General features: G+C 32.3%; 1 protein-coding gene across 1 annotated transcript in view; it reads left to right on the forward strand.

Moving 5' to 3' along the window:
- LOC133199272 (uncharacterized) overlaps nucleotides 1-13,101 on the forward strand; it is a 49,533-nt gene that overhangs the window by 21,004 nt on the left and 15,428 nt on the right. The window contains exons 2-4 of the mRNA XM_061335105.1: nucleotides 10,536-10,707; nucleotides 11,162-11,280; nucleotides 11,770-11,866. Of these exons, the coding sequence (XP_061191089.1) occupies nucleotides 10,536-10,707; nucleotides 11,162-11,280; nucleotides 11,770-11,866 (388 nt within the window). The remainder of the gene's footprint in view (nucleotides 1-10,535; nucleotides 10,708-11,161; nucleotides 11,281-11,769; nucleotides 11,867-13,101) is intronic.

Raw genomic sequence — 13,101 nt, forward strand, 5'->3', positions numbered from 1 at the left:
AAATTTTCTGTATAATATCACAACTTATATGTTGCTATAGCATTTCACATGAAAATATAATTAAAAACTTATTTAATCTGGAAATAATTGAAACTACGAATTTCGGGTGGCATTTGATTAACACATCCTTGCACTTTCACAATTTTTAACTTTATCTTTAATACTTAAGAAAAGTAGCAATTTTGTTGTGTATTAATGAATATTATTACATCTATAATACAGAAAATTCAGAGTAAAAACGTGCGAAAGCAAAACCCACTTATTTAAGTATTGTCAGCCTGTGCTCTGTGTTGCGTGGTTGTGTACAAAGTTTAACAAATTGAATACACCCGTGAAACGTAAACTGTTTTTGTAAACATGGCACGAGCTCTGTTGTTGTTGATGTTTACGTTTCACCGGGTGTATTCAATTGTTAAACTCTGCACACACCACTGAGCACGGACTGACAATACTGGTGATAGGATTTTGCTTTCTGCATTTCTACTCTAAAATTTCTGCATTATAGTTTTAATATTTTTCATTAATAAACAACAAATTGCTACTTTTCTAAAGTAATAAGGATAAAGTTAAAATTTGTGAAAGTTCAAGGATGTGTCTATCAAACGCGTCCAGAAATTCGTAGTTTCAATAACTTCCAGACAAAATAAGATTTTTATCGAATTTTCGTATGAAACATACAAACTATAGCAACATAAAAGTCATGAAATTATACAGAAAATTTGAGTAAATATTAACTTCAAATCTGTGTCCAAGCACCTTTAATTACAAAAAAGTATTCCCTGTTAACCCTAATACGTGTCTAAAAATGTTATACCTATGACCATAACACCTCAGCTTGCTTATCTTTAGGGACACCTAAAAGACACCGATGAATAGCGCTTTCAAAGACAAACATAAAATTGTAATGTCATCTTTTGATTTTTTTTTTTTTTTTTTTTTTTTTGCAATTAAAAAATATTTCACACTGACCGAGATTTAGCGAATACGGAGGATGGTTAAGCTCTGTAAACGTTCTTTCCTTCAAAAGTTTGTTTATATCTCCATGCTTATTTGCAGCAGCGTTGTAAGACACAAAAAAAAAATTACCCCGGAACCGGTATTTGGAATTCCCTCACAGAAAAAGTGTTTGACTTTCCTCAATGCAATTTTAACATAAAAATAACCATTGATTTTCCTTCCTTTGGGTGTAGATTCATGCATTACCGGACCTCTTGACTAAAGAGAATACCTGTATAAGAAATAATTGGAGCTCAGGCTTTTCTTTGCAATAATAAGACGACAGCTTTCTCTCTGGTTCCACTTTCTTTTAGTGTTCTTCCTTTTTGCCTGTAGAAAATGTACCAATGTTTTAACACCCATAACCCAAGTTAAGCATACTTTTTTGTAATAATGTTTACATGTATCTTTTACTAGACCATTGGCACATTTAACGTATGTTTCCTCTTAAAAGCATCTGTAAGGAAATAAGGCACCTACCTGATAAAAAATACTTTAGATTCATATTTCCTTTGTCAGAAATCCATAAACTGTGTTGATGAAATGTTAAGTGTCTTAGCAATTTCTTTCACTGTATATCTTGCATTTACCTTTAAACTTGTTCAATTGTTGTCGACAAAAAATGTAACAGAGTTATGTAAACTAGGAAAATATCTTTATAAATGTACAAGATTGAGAGTAGAAGTTAACTCACATTGATATAACGAGATTATTCTCACTACTACTACATGTATTACCAACTTTTATTATGGTGCTTTTGTCTGCTTTATGGACTAATATATATTATGGTGCTTTTGTCTGCTTTGTGAACCAAGAATGAATAGTATGTAAGATCCTTTATTTACTATGATCCTGCTTTACTTAATGTACAAATGATAATGAAATGTTATACATATATAATGTACAAATGATAATGAAATGTTATATATATATAATGTACAAATGATAATGAAATGTTATATATATAATGTACAATATATATGTTATATATATATAATGTACAAATTGATTCATGTATATACTTTACACCTATGAACTGTATGGTTCTTGGTAATAAACAATACAATACAATACAGATATAGAGTTGATCACGGCATCGACATTTTTGGTGTCCCTACAGATTTTGATCGACATTCAACTGCGATCTTGTAACACTCCATTTCCATTTTTGGATTTCTCAATTCATCTGAACACTGTTTAGTTTTAAGGCCTGTCTTTCCAGATATCAAAACCATATCTTTTATATTGGTTCCTCGGCGATTTTTGTAACGAATAAGTTTTTACATACGCCCTCATTTTTATCTTCTTTTTAAACAGTTTTCGGCTCACTGTAGTGACTATGCTTATTTTAAAAAATGAATTTCTTTGAGAGTAGGAAAAAGCATGCGGTTTTTGATGATTGTGAGATTTTAAATAGTACTTCTCGACTGTGAAAAAAATAAAATTAATTGCTTCTACATTTATTATAAGCCATATGTTGCATTACTTATTGGACGACCCTAGTACCCTGCCAACTCATCAATAGCGGTTTGTATAGTGTGGGCTTTGTAGCCTCTCTTGCATAAAAAATACAAAGCACAGAATAAACTATAAAATATTAGAGATATGTCTCTTTGTTATCTGATAATTGATAATATAGATAATGTAATAATAAACAATATGATGATAATTCTATTGTTTACAAGACAATTGCTAGAGTTTATTGTATATCTAGTTTATTTATAGAAAACATGAAATTAGCCAACTCGTTGTGTTACATACAGATTTAAATATTAGATATTCACCTGCATACAGAAAAGGTTGTCAAGTAAATTAGAATGCGATTTACCCGTTTACCCGGAAAGGAGGGGTAGGGGGGGTATTCAGTTACTAAAATTAAATCTCAAGAACTGACGCAAATAATGATCCGCCATAGGTTTTAATAGATTGTTTAATAACTCTCGCTACATTAAAGATTTTACACATGGGAATTGCCTACCTTTCTCATTTTTCCTTCCTTTTTCGAGCTAGATCGACGTTGACATTTTTTAAAAATATATTTACAGCGTTTTACACCTGTAATTACTAGATCCGCCGTAGACGGAGATAATCAATCTAAATACAAACAAGAAATTAAAGATAAATCCTAAGCCAGTAAACTCTTATCCGCATATCGAGATAAAGGGGACATTTAAATGTCTCGTGCGAGAGGTGATGCACATCTAGGTGCATGTGTACCTGACATCGGATTGAGACGGAATTAACTCGGTGTGGTACAGGTTAAGTCTTCATTGAGTGGCACTGACCAAACCTAGCCGATTATGACATCCTAATGGTTCCTGCTGGAGGAAGAACTGTTCTTGTCTTTGGATGTATATAATTGAGACTATGGATCAAAAGCATGTGATAATTAACCAGGTACATTAGTAGTACAGATATCTACAAATTCACCGTGAAGTAGCGGCAGTCGTTATTAACACAAATTAAAGGGTGGACTATGACTTTTTTGAAGTAAACTTGACTTTAGTACGTGTCTGGCCTGTAGCTAAACCTTTGTGAACTATAACGTTTTATCGTTAACTTAAAAAACTTCCGCATTTAAAGCTGACAAATCAGACAGCGGTTAACATGGACCAAAGCCGGGGATCTTATCCATCGGTAGATATTTATTTTTATCATTTCATCATTTTCATTGGTTAGAATAATTTTTAATTAATACGGGGTACAAGGATTAAATTTTAAAATCATAAATATGTAGAGTATAGGTATGGATTTACAAAGCATAACTTATAAATGAGTAGATCTAAAACATATACAGGTAATTTTTTCTTTAAATAGAAATAGAAATATTTTGTTTACTTTCTTTTTACCTATGAGTGTATATTTCACTTACAGACCTTACCATTAAGCGGCGTTTAAATATATTCTTTCAATAATTCACTTGAAGTCTTTCATTATATTTTTTCTTTTAATTTTTCTCTCTCTCAATTTGAGACCACACTATGAGGATAATGTATACGAACTATCAAATTTGTATCGATATTGCAGTGAAATAAAATTAATTTTTCTCCGTACATTTACTAAAATGATTTGAAGAATTAATTTATTTTATTTTGATGGACGCTCTCTTATTTTATGAGGAGTAGGGATATCGAGGGGATAGAACTCAGAATCTCTTTTTGAGGGATGGAGGAGGAATTACAGAATCAGATTCACTTCAACCTTTAATTAATTAAAATTTTCAATTAAGAATATGTGAATTAAAATTGAAAATATATGAATTAAAGTGGGGAGATACCTATTTTTTACATAACTGAAACCTTCTCCCTTGGTCAATTTTCTAATAGAATAAAGTTAGCGATGTATATATCATTTTTTTTTTTACTTTTTGTTTCAAATTTTTACATTGATTTACGTAAGCTTTAAGAATAAATTTAATGTGAGATTTAATCATGCTATACTTATAATCATATACTATAACTACTTATACATATAGACACCCAGTCCTCTGAATTCATACATAACTTCCGTCATTGAATGTAATTATCTGAGTATGAATGCATATTTTTAAATAATTTACTCAGATCCAGGGGAAACTTTCAATTTACCTTGTTGAAATATAATATATATGAGTAATGTTTGTTTAAGTTATATGTAGATAGAGAGAAGAGAGAAAAAAATCAATTGAACTGTAACTCCTAAAGGAAAAATTTCAATGTGCTAAACTGCAATAAAAACTTATTTTGATATATATATATATATATATATATATATATATATATATATATATATATATATATATATATATATATATATATATATATATATATATATGAATTTTAGATTTTCGGACGTTTTTATTTTACCCTTTGGGATCATTTATGCATATTCTAAATTTACGTACAGTGTATCTTATTCTTATATTATCTTATATTTTGTTTTTATCTCACATTTAAAATGTGTACGTAGTGGTAACAAATTAAATTGCTTTATAAAAAGTATTCGAATTCAGTCTTGAAAAGAAATGTATTAATGTTCAAATTGATAGGAAAAAACAAAAACAAAACCAAACAAGCAAACAAAAGGATTAAACAGATCATTGATTATTTGGACAAAAAGGGGGTCACAAGAAGCTTTATTAAAAAAATATCAACAAATAAATAAGTAAAAAAAATATTTTATCCATAAAATTATAAATTGATAAATTATAAAATAAATGCATAAATAAAAAATAAAGATAATAATAAAACACTTTTTTCTTTACGTTGAGTTCTGTTTTCTTAGATATATTCTAAAGATCTGGAAATCCTTGCATTGAATTGTCCTGGTTTCTGCCCCCCCCCCCCCCCAAATGCATTTAAAGAAATTAGGAATATACTAATTTACCATTAAATCGGACTTAAGAACATGTAAATTGTTTTTAGTCAGTTTAATATGTAAAGGATTTTTTTTTATCGAATTCTTGGCTTTATCTACAACAATTATATCCGGGACGACCATTTGAATATAAGGTGTATTGACATGATGTTAGCCGATTTTGGAAATAAATAATCTTGTCTTGAAAAATGTTTTAAAAAAGTAAAATGTCATCTACTGGCAATGAAATGACCTTCACAAGGGGTACCGGCCTTGTGTGCCTCTTGGCACGAAAGAATTAAGATTATGATAGGGACAGGTCGTACCTAACTCTAACACTTTATAAATGGGGCTGGGAAGGGGGGGGGGGTAAACATATTTCAGTGAAATAAATATTGTATGATCATCATGGAAATAAACATTCTGTCCTGTTGGGGGCTAAAAATGAAATACTCCATTTCCCATACCAATCATAATTTCAGGATCACCCCTTCTAATGAAGCAAATGATTTCACATTGCAAAGTATATATATATATATATATATATATATATATATATATATATATATATATATATATATATATATATATATATATATATATATATATATATATATATATATATATATAAACACTGAATATATATATATATATATATATATATATATATATATATATATATATATATATATATATATATATATATATATATATATATATATATATATATATATATATATATATATAAACACTGTGTAATTGTGTAATGTACAAATGTTACATGTGTGCACAAAGTCTGCGATTAGAAAAAACAAAAACAAAACAACAAAACAATGTACATGAAAATCATCTCTTGTAGTCCCTGAAATATAAAATAAAGTATGAAATTCTTGCGTAGATCTTTTTGTAGCAAACATTACAACGTGTCTTAGGTTATATTATATTTCTTACTCCAGATAAAGTCTTAACCAGTAGATAATAGATTCATTTAAAACATTCATATTTAGGAGTAGAATATCAATATACTTTTTTTTAGACTGGTTCAGCGGTTTTGAAATACTCTAGTTCCCTTCCCCCAGTCGATGAGAGGACTGAGCACGGCGGACAGTACAGTATGACGTCACCCGAAGAAACACATCCAAAAGAGACGGTCGAGGTTGACCTTTCCTACCTCAGCGTGAAAAAAGAGTCAAAAATTGAGAGAAGTACCAAAAAAGGCATTCAATCACAGGGACCGTCCAGAATAGTTGTAATCCTCAAATGGCTTACAACTTTAACATTTGCTGCGGTCTTGTTATCCTGTCTCGTGACCAGTAAACTAACTGTGATTGGTCTAGCCCAACATCTTAGTAACAACAGTGCTTCTCAATATCATGCCTTCACTATGTGTTTAATTATACTTTTGGCGCCAAATGTGATATCTGTTTTAAGGTCTCTGTGGAATATTATTGGTCGGAGTGACATTCCGTGGCCAAACAAGAAAGTTATAGCTCTGGTAAGGCGTTCTAGTTTTTCTTAATGTACGTTCTGCTAACATTTAGGTGATTACACAATTATAGGATAAAAAAGTACAATTTTATATACATGTAAGGAAGCATACAGTAGATATACCGTAGTTAATTAGAACAAGTCTAATGTATACAAGCAAATGGTATCTATTCTATTTCGTAATAATACATATAAGAAAGAAATATATATAATGATAAAAAATAGTGTAGTTAAATGTCACCTAAAAAAATAAATTATAATTATCAACTCCTGCTTCTACGAAATTAGGATCTATATTGTACATTTTAGGTCCTTGTCAAATCAGCCCAAAGATTAGAATTTCAAAATTCGTCCAACTTGCACCCGTCCAGTTAATTGTTAAGAGGAGTACAGAACTAAAGATAAATGATTTGATTTTATAAAAAAAAAAGTCATTATCATTGTGTCCAAAACATCAAAGAAAATATTGTTTTCTGAAAATGTGAATAGTTCCCCATTGCAGATACCGTGTACTGCAATTAAATTTCAAACGGCTTTTGTGGGAAAGAGTTTCTCTAATTAACTATTCTGCGTCCAAGATTGTCACAAAGTATACAAGTATATATTTAGCTGCTTATCCCTGTAAATGTTCATTAAAGGAGTGCAACGAAAATGTGAATTTTCCTGGTGTGTCATCATACTTAGAAGCATTTGACCTCAGGATTTGATCACTTGATAAAAGTCGTTAACCAAAAACATTTAAACAATTAATCACTCTTTTAAAATGGTGTATATATATTAGTCCGGCAAGTCTTGTGGTCGAATTTATAATCATTTCATCATGTTCATCTTCATTGAACAAAAAATTAAAGAAATATACGTCTTCCTCACATTCAATATGAGTTGGATAATTTTATGTGAATATAAAATAGATGTAAGGAATTGAAACCTTATAAGCAAGGTTTACTGTAAATTATGTAACCTGAGCCTTAAAACATGGGATAATGTCCAAGAGGGATGGCCTGTCCAATAAAATATTGTTTTTTTTAACAGAAATCCTTCAGAAGTATGACATAAACAAATACACCTAGTGACTACATGTAGTATCAGAATCAATGATGAGCTAGTTTGTTAGAAAATGTCTTGAAATATCTATTTGGAATAAAACTAAAAGAATGAACATCAATCACTATTCTTACTTTCTCATCCTCTAGGGTGTCACATCGGCGGCCTTGGAATCCGTTGGATTATGTATTGTGATCTTTAAGGCTTTGAACACCGGACAGACTGCTTCTGGAGTCAGTGCGATGGAAATTGGAATCATTATCCCTATCTTTTACTACATGAAGAAGGGCAATCGTGAAATCAAATTCTTCCGCTCGGTTTCTTTTATTGCTGTTTTATTCGCCATTGGTGGTGTGTCACTTGTTATCCTAACACATGTGAGCAAGGCGTCAGATACAGCGTGGTCTCTCGGCGGTTATGTTCTTATATTTTTATCATGGTTCCCGTACTTAAATAAGAAAATGTTTCCCCATGTGCAGACCCCAACGCAGACTCATACTAATAAAAATGCTCAAAATTTTTCGCTCAGCTCTATCAATCGAACAAATTCATCTGCATCTCTTCAAGGTATATCATCGGGTTCGGACTTTACTTCATACAGTTCAATGGCAAGTAACATTGGCAATAACAGAAATGTCGAGCCCGACTTATCTAACGACCTTCCTGTAGATAAGACGTCAGCATGGAAAGTTCTGCTTATATCTGCCTTTTCACGAATAGTCTTCGTTTTAGCTACGAGTGCCTTACTTCTAAAGTTTGCAATGGACGATTTCAACTTTGATGACAGTTGGACACAGGGATGGAGTTGGAGTCCATCTAATGAAGTTTTTATTCTATTTATAGTCAACGCTACAACAAGCATTGTGGGATACGTTACCGCAGTATTTGCCTGTCACACCTGCATGGATCGTGGGGCCTTCGTAATACCTCTGCTGTTATCGTCCCCTGTATCAGCTCTCTTACTTTCCGTTCCGGTATCATGTGACTGGATTAAGGGCTTCTCGGGTCATTCCCAAGATTTCTGTGTAAAAGAAAATTATCTGATATATAGCATACTGGCGATGGTGTGCTTTTTTATTGCGATTTCTCTCACATTTGGACGACTGCTATGGAATATCAGGAAAATTGTCTTACTAAAGGAGACACAGGTAGAAAGCAATGAACCTCATCATCATCATCATCATCAACATCAACATCATCATCATCAACATCATCATCATCATCATCATCAACATCACCATCATCATCATCATCATCATCATCACCATCATCAACATCAACATCATCATCACCATCATCAACATCAACATCATCATCATCAACATCATCATCATCATCATCATCAACATCACCATCATCATCATCATCATCATCATCATCATCATCAACATCAACATCATCATCATCATCAACAACATCAACATCATCATCATCATCATCTTCTGAGTTGTTTTTGTCGACATCGTATTTCATTGACAGCATCTCCATTTTACCACTATCATCTAATTAATCATCATTTTCGTTTAAAATATCTTCATGCGATTGAGAATATGAAAATCAAATAAAGGCTTGATATGAAAACAAAGATGGGTTGACGAATCACTTTTATGTCAGGAGTGTAAATATATGAATATAATTGATCTAAAAAATGATAAAAGAGATAAAATCTACAGCCGGACTTTTGCTATTTTAAGAGGACAGAAAAGAACGAACGGGAATGAGTTTTTATTGATAGCAACAGTAGGCCAATGTCGGAATTTGTAATCTATTAGTTTTAAAAAGAAAAAAATATATAGACAAAATGAAGATATGATTTTTATTGTGGACATGAACGTTCATCTGTTTCTGTATGTACATGACATAGCACGTAAATCATTTGTTCCAGTTGTTTTGGTACCCGACATACAACAGTGTTATGTTAGAACAATGGCTACTGGTTAACCGGAAACTCAACGATGACTCAGGAGTGGATACCAGCGAGACATCAACGAGAAATAGCGAGAAAACGCGAGTTTATATATGTACAACCATGTATAGAGAGGTAAGGCTATTTATTTACGCACATCACAGCTTTTATGGTCACTATGCATGTTCGGAACTTTTCCTTTCATATTTTCAAAATACAAGACCTTTAAGTTTCCACTTTCAGGTATCATGGAAAAGTGATATACATATTGTACAATTAGAAAAAAAAAGATCTACAGTATTAATAGAGAGCTGGAACAATAGCAAATTGGAACAGCGGTCCTTTATTTAAGAAAATATCATAGAAATTGTACTTAATCAAACATTTCCCGACATAACGGTTTATCAGTCGAATTACTTTTGAGGTTGTGTAAGAGTTTAAAACAGTCAGGAATTAGTTTTTTTTAAATAAAGTTCCCTCTCTTGGAGAAAAGGACTTCCATATCATGCATTAAATATTTGTAATTCTGGTGATATGAATGTTCGTTTTTAATGCAGTTATGGTTCTTGTACTTTGAAAAACTCATAAAAAAAAATAAATAAAAAATAAATAAAAATAAAAATCGCAATGCCCTTTTTACTTGTGTACTAAAATGAAACAACTATGGAAAAGTGTTTTTCCTTCTCTGTTGATCCTTAACCTGAAGTTGCAATCACATCACTAAATTGAACAGCCTTAAGTACTTTCAGTACTTTGATTTTTATAGAGTCGAAAAGAAATGCAACAACTGCTGGAGTCTATAGGGAAGATCAGTCAGGCTACGTCAGACAAGTCGCAGATTCACTTCGAATCTCACGTCTTCCTGGATGGGGCCATCAAAGGGGACGAGATGACGGACTACGCTCTACAACTAGTCAGTCTACTGAAGGACGCACTAAGTAAGAGAGAGAGAGAAAGCGATGACAGACTACGCTCTACAATTAGTCAGCTTACTGAAGGACGCACTAAGCAAGAGAGAGAGAGAGAGAGAGAGAGAGAGAGATGACAGACTACGCTCTACAACTAGTCAGTCTACTGAAGGACGCACTAAGAGAGAGAGAGAGAGATTAAAGGGATCGAAATGACGCACCACGCCGCCTGTTGAAAGACGCACTAAGTAAGAGAGTGAGAGAGAGATCAAAGGGGACGAAATGACGCACTAAGCCCTACGACTTGCCAGTCTATTGCAAGACGGACTAAGAGAAAGAGAGATAAATAGAGAAAGAGAGGGGAGGGTGCTGGAATGATTCTAAAATGAAGATATTCTATCTAAACAAAGCTAAATGCTTCACAGTATATTGGGGACTCTATTTTCAAAATATGTTCATAAGACTTTCCTTTTTCTGTTGGTAGATATCGATAACCTTCTGACCTGTACGAAGACAGCGACACCTTACGGATTAAAGCTCGGCTGGAAACTACCGGGGCCGTCAGAAATGACCTTCACCATTCATATGAAAGATCCAAAAAAAGTAAGCAAAAGTTTCGTAAAGAAGACATAATTCAAAGATTTTGAAATCATTCTTCTCTCGAGGTATTTTATCGATATAATTGAAAGCAAGTTTTCTGTAGCTGTTTGTTCTCTTCAATGCATTATGATGCTATGTCGATGTTTCTGGCATCTGTCTGTCTGGCTAGTTGATATTTTTGGGACAATTGATGGAGTATTCTGTTTGTCTTTCTTTGCGGTTTGAGACAAAAAAATAATACTTTGCTTAACAATATGCTAGTATTTCTCTTACATTCGGGTGTTTTTAATAATTACTATATTATAATATAGTTTATAAATGGTTATGTGCATTTGATATTATGACTGTGTATGTTTATATTTTATATTATTTTTTTACTTTCATTATCACTCCAGAAATGTTCTTGAAGCTTATATAAAAGTAAACTAAAATCTTTGTAAAATGATTCTCAGTGCCAAAGTTTCTGTCGACTTAAAAGTTGTTTGTTTTTAGGTGAAAAAGAAGAAGCGATGGAGTCAGATTATGTACATGTCATATGTACTGGATTTTCTCAGTAAACAACACGTAGATAGAGAGGGTAATCCTACAGGTAAGTGTGATGTCCTATAAATAGACAATACGTAGATAGGGAGGGTAGTCCTACAGGTAAGTGTGATGTCCTATAAATAAATAACACGTAGACAGAAAAGGAAATCCTACAAGTAAGATATATAGTAACATATAGATGGAGAGGGAAATCCTACAGGTAAGTGTGATGTCCTATAAATAAATAACACGTAGATAGAGAGGGAAATCCTACAGGTAAGTGTGATGTACTATAAATAAACAACACGTAGACAGAGAGGGAAATCCTACAGGTAAGTGTGATGTACTATAAATAAACAACACGTAGATAGAGAGGGAAATCCTACAGGTAAGTGTGATGTACTATAAATAAACAACACGTAGATAGAGAGGGAAATCCTACAGGTAAGTGTGATGTACTATAAATAAACAACACGTAGACAGAGAGGGAAATCCTACAGGTAAGTGTGATGTCCTATAAATAAATAACACGTAGATAGAGAGGGAAATCCTACAGGTAAGTGTGATGTACTATAAATAAACAACACGTAGACAGAGAGGGAAATCCTACAGGTAAGTGTGATGTACTATAAATAAACAACACGTAGACAGAGAGGGAAATCCTACAGGTAAGTGTGATGTACTATAAATAAACAACACGTAGATAGAGAGGGAAATCCTACAGGTAAGTGTGATGTACTATAAATAAACAACACGTAGATAGAGAGGGAAATCCTACAGGTAAGTGTGATGTACTATAAATAAACAACACGTAGACAGAGAGGGAAATCCTACAGGTAAGTGTGATGTCCTATAAATAAATAACACGTAGATAGAGAGGGAAATCCTACAGGTAAGTGTGATGTACTATAAATAAACAACACGTAGACAGAGAGGGAAATCCTACAGATAAGTGTGATGTACTATAAATAAACAACACGTAGATAGAGAGGGAAATCCTACAGATAAGTGTGCCTTAAATAAGAAAAACATGGTTAGAGAAGAAAATCCTACCGTTTTTCCCCATATCTGTGAATTTAAAAAAAAAATAGAAACGTTAATCCTTCAAGTAAGAAGCTGTCCTATGAATGTTATACTAGGCGGAGTTGGGTAGAGATAAAAATCCTATGGGTAGTTTGCTTTACTATAATTAAACACACAGAATAAGAAATATCATGGGTAAGTTTTTGGTCCAATTAATAAAAAAAGTGGATAGAGAGATGAAACAAGAGGCAGAATTAAATCTGTAAATAAATTGCA

The sequence above is a fragment of the Saccostrea echinata genome, unplaced genomic scaffold (assembly GCF_033153115.1).
Source record: "Saccostrea echinata isolate AGI-Se365-2 ecotype Australia unplaced genomic scaffold, CSIRO_AGI_Sech_v1 ptg000033l, whole genome shotgun sequence".
NCBI lineage: Eukaryota > Metazoa > Mollusca > Bivalvia > Ostreida > Ostreidae > Saccostrea > Saccostrea echinata.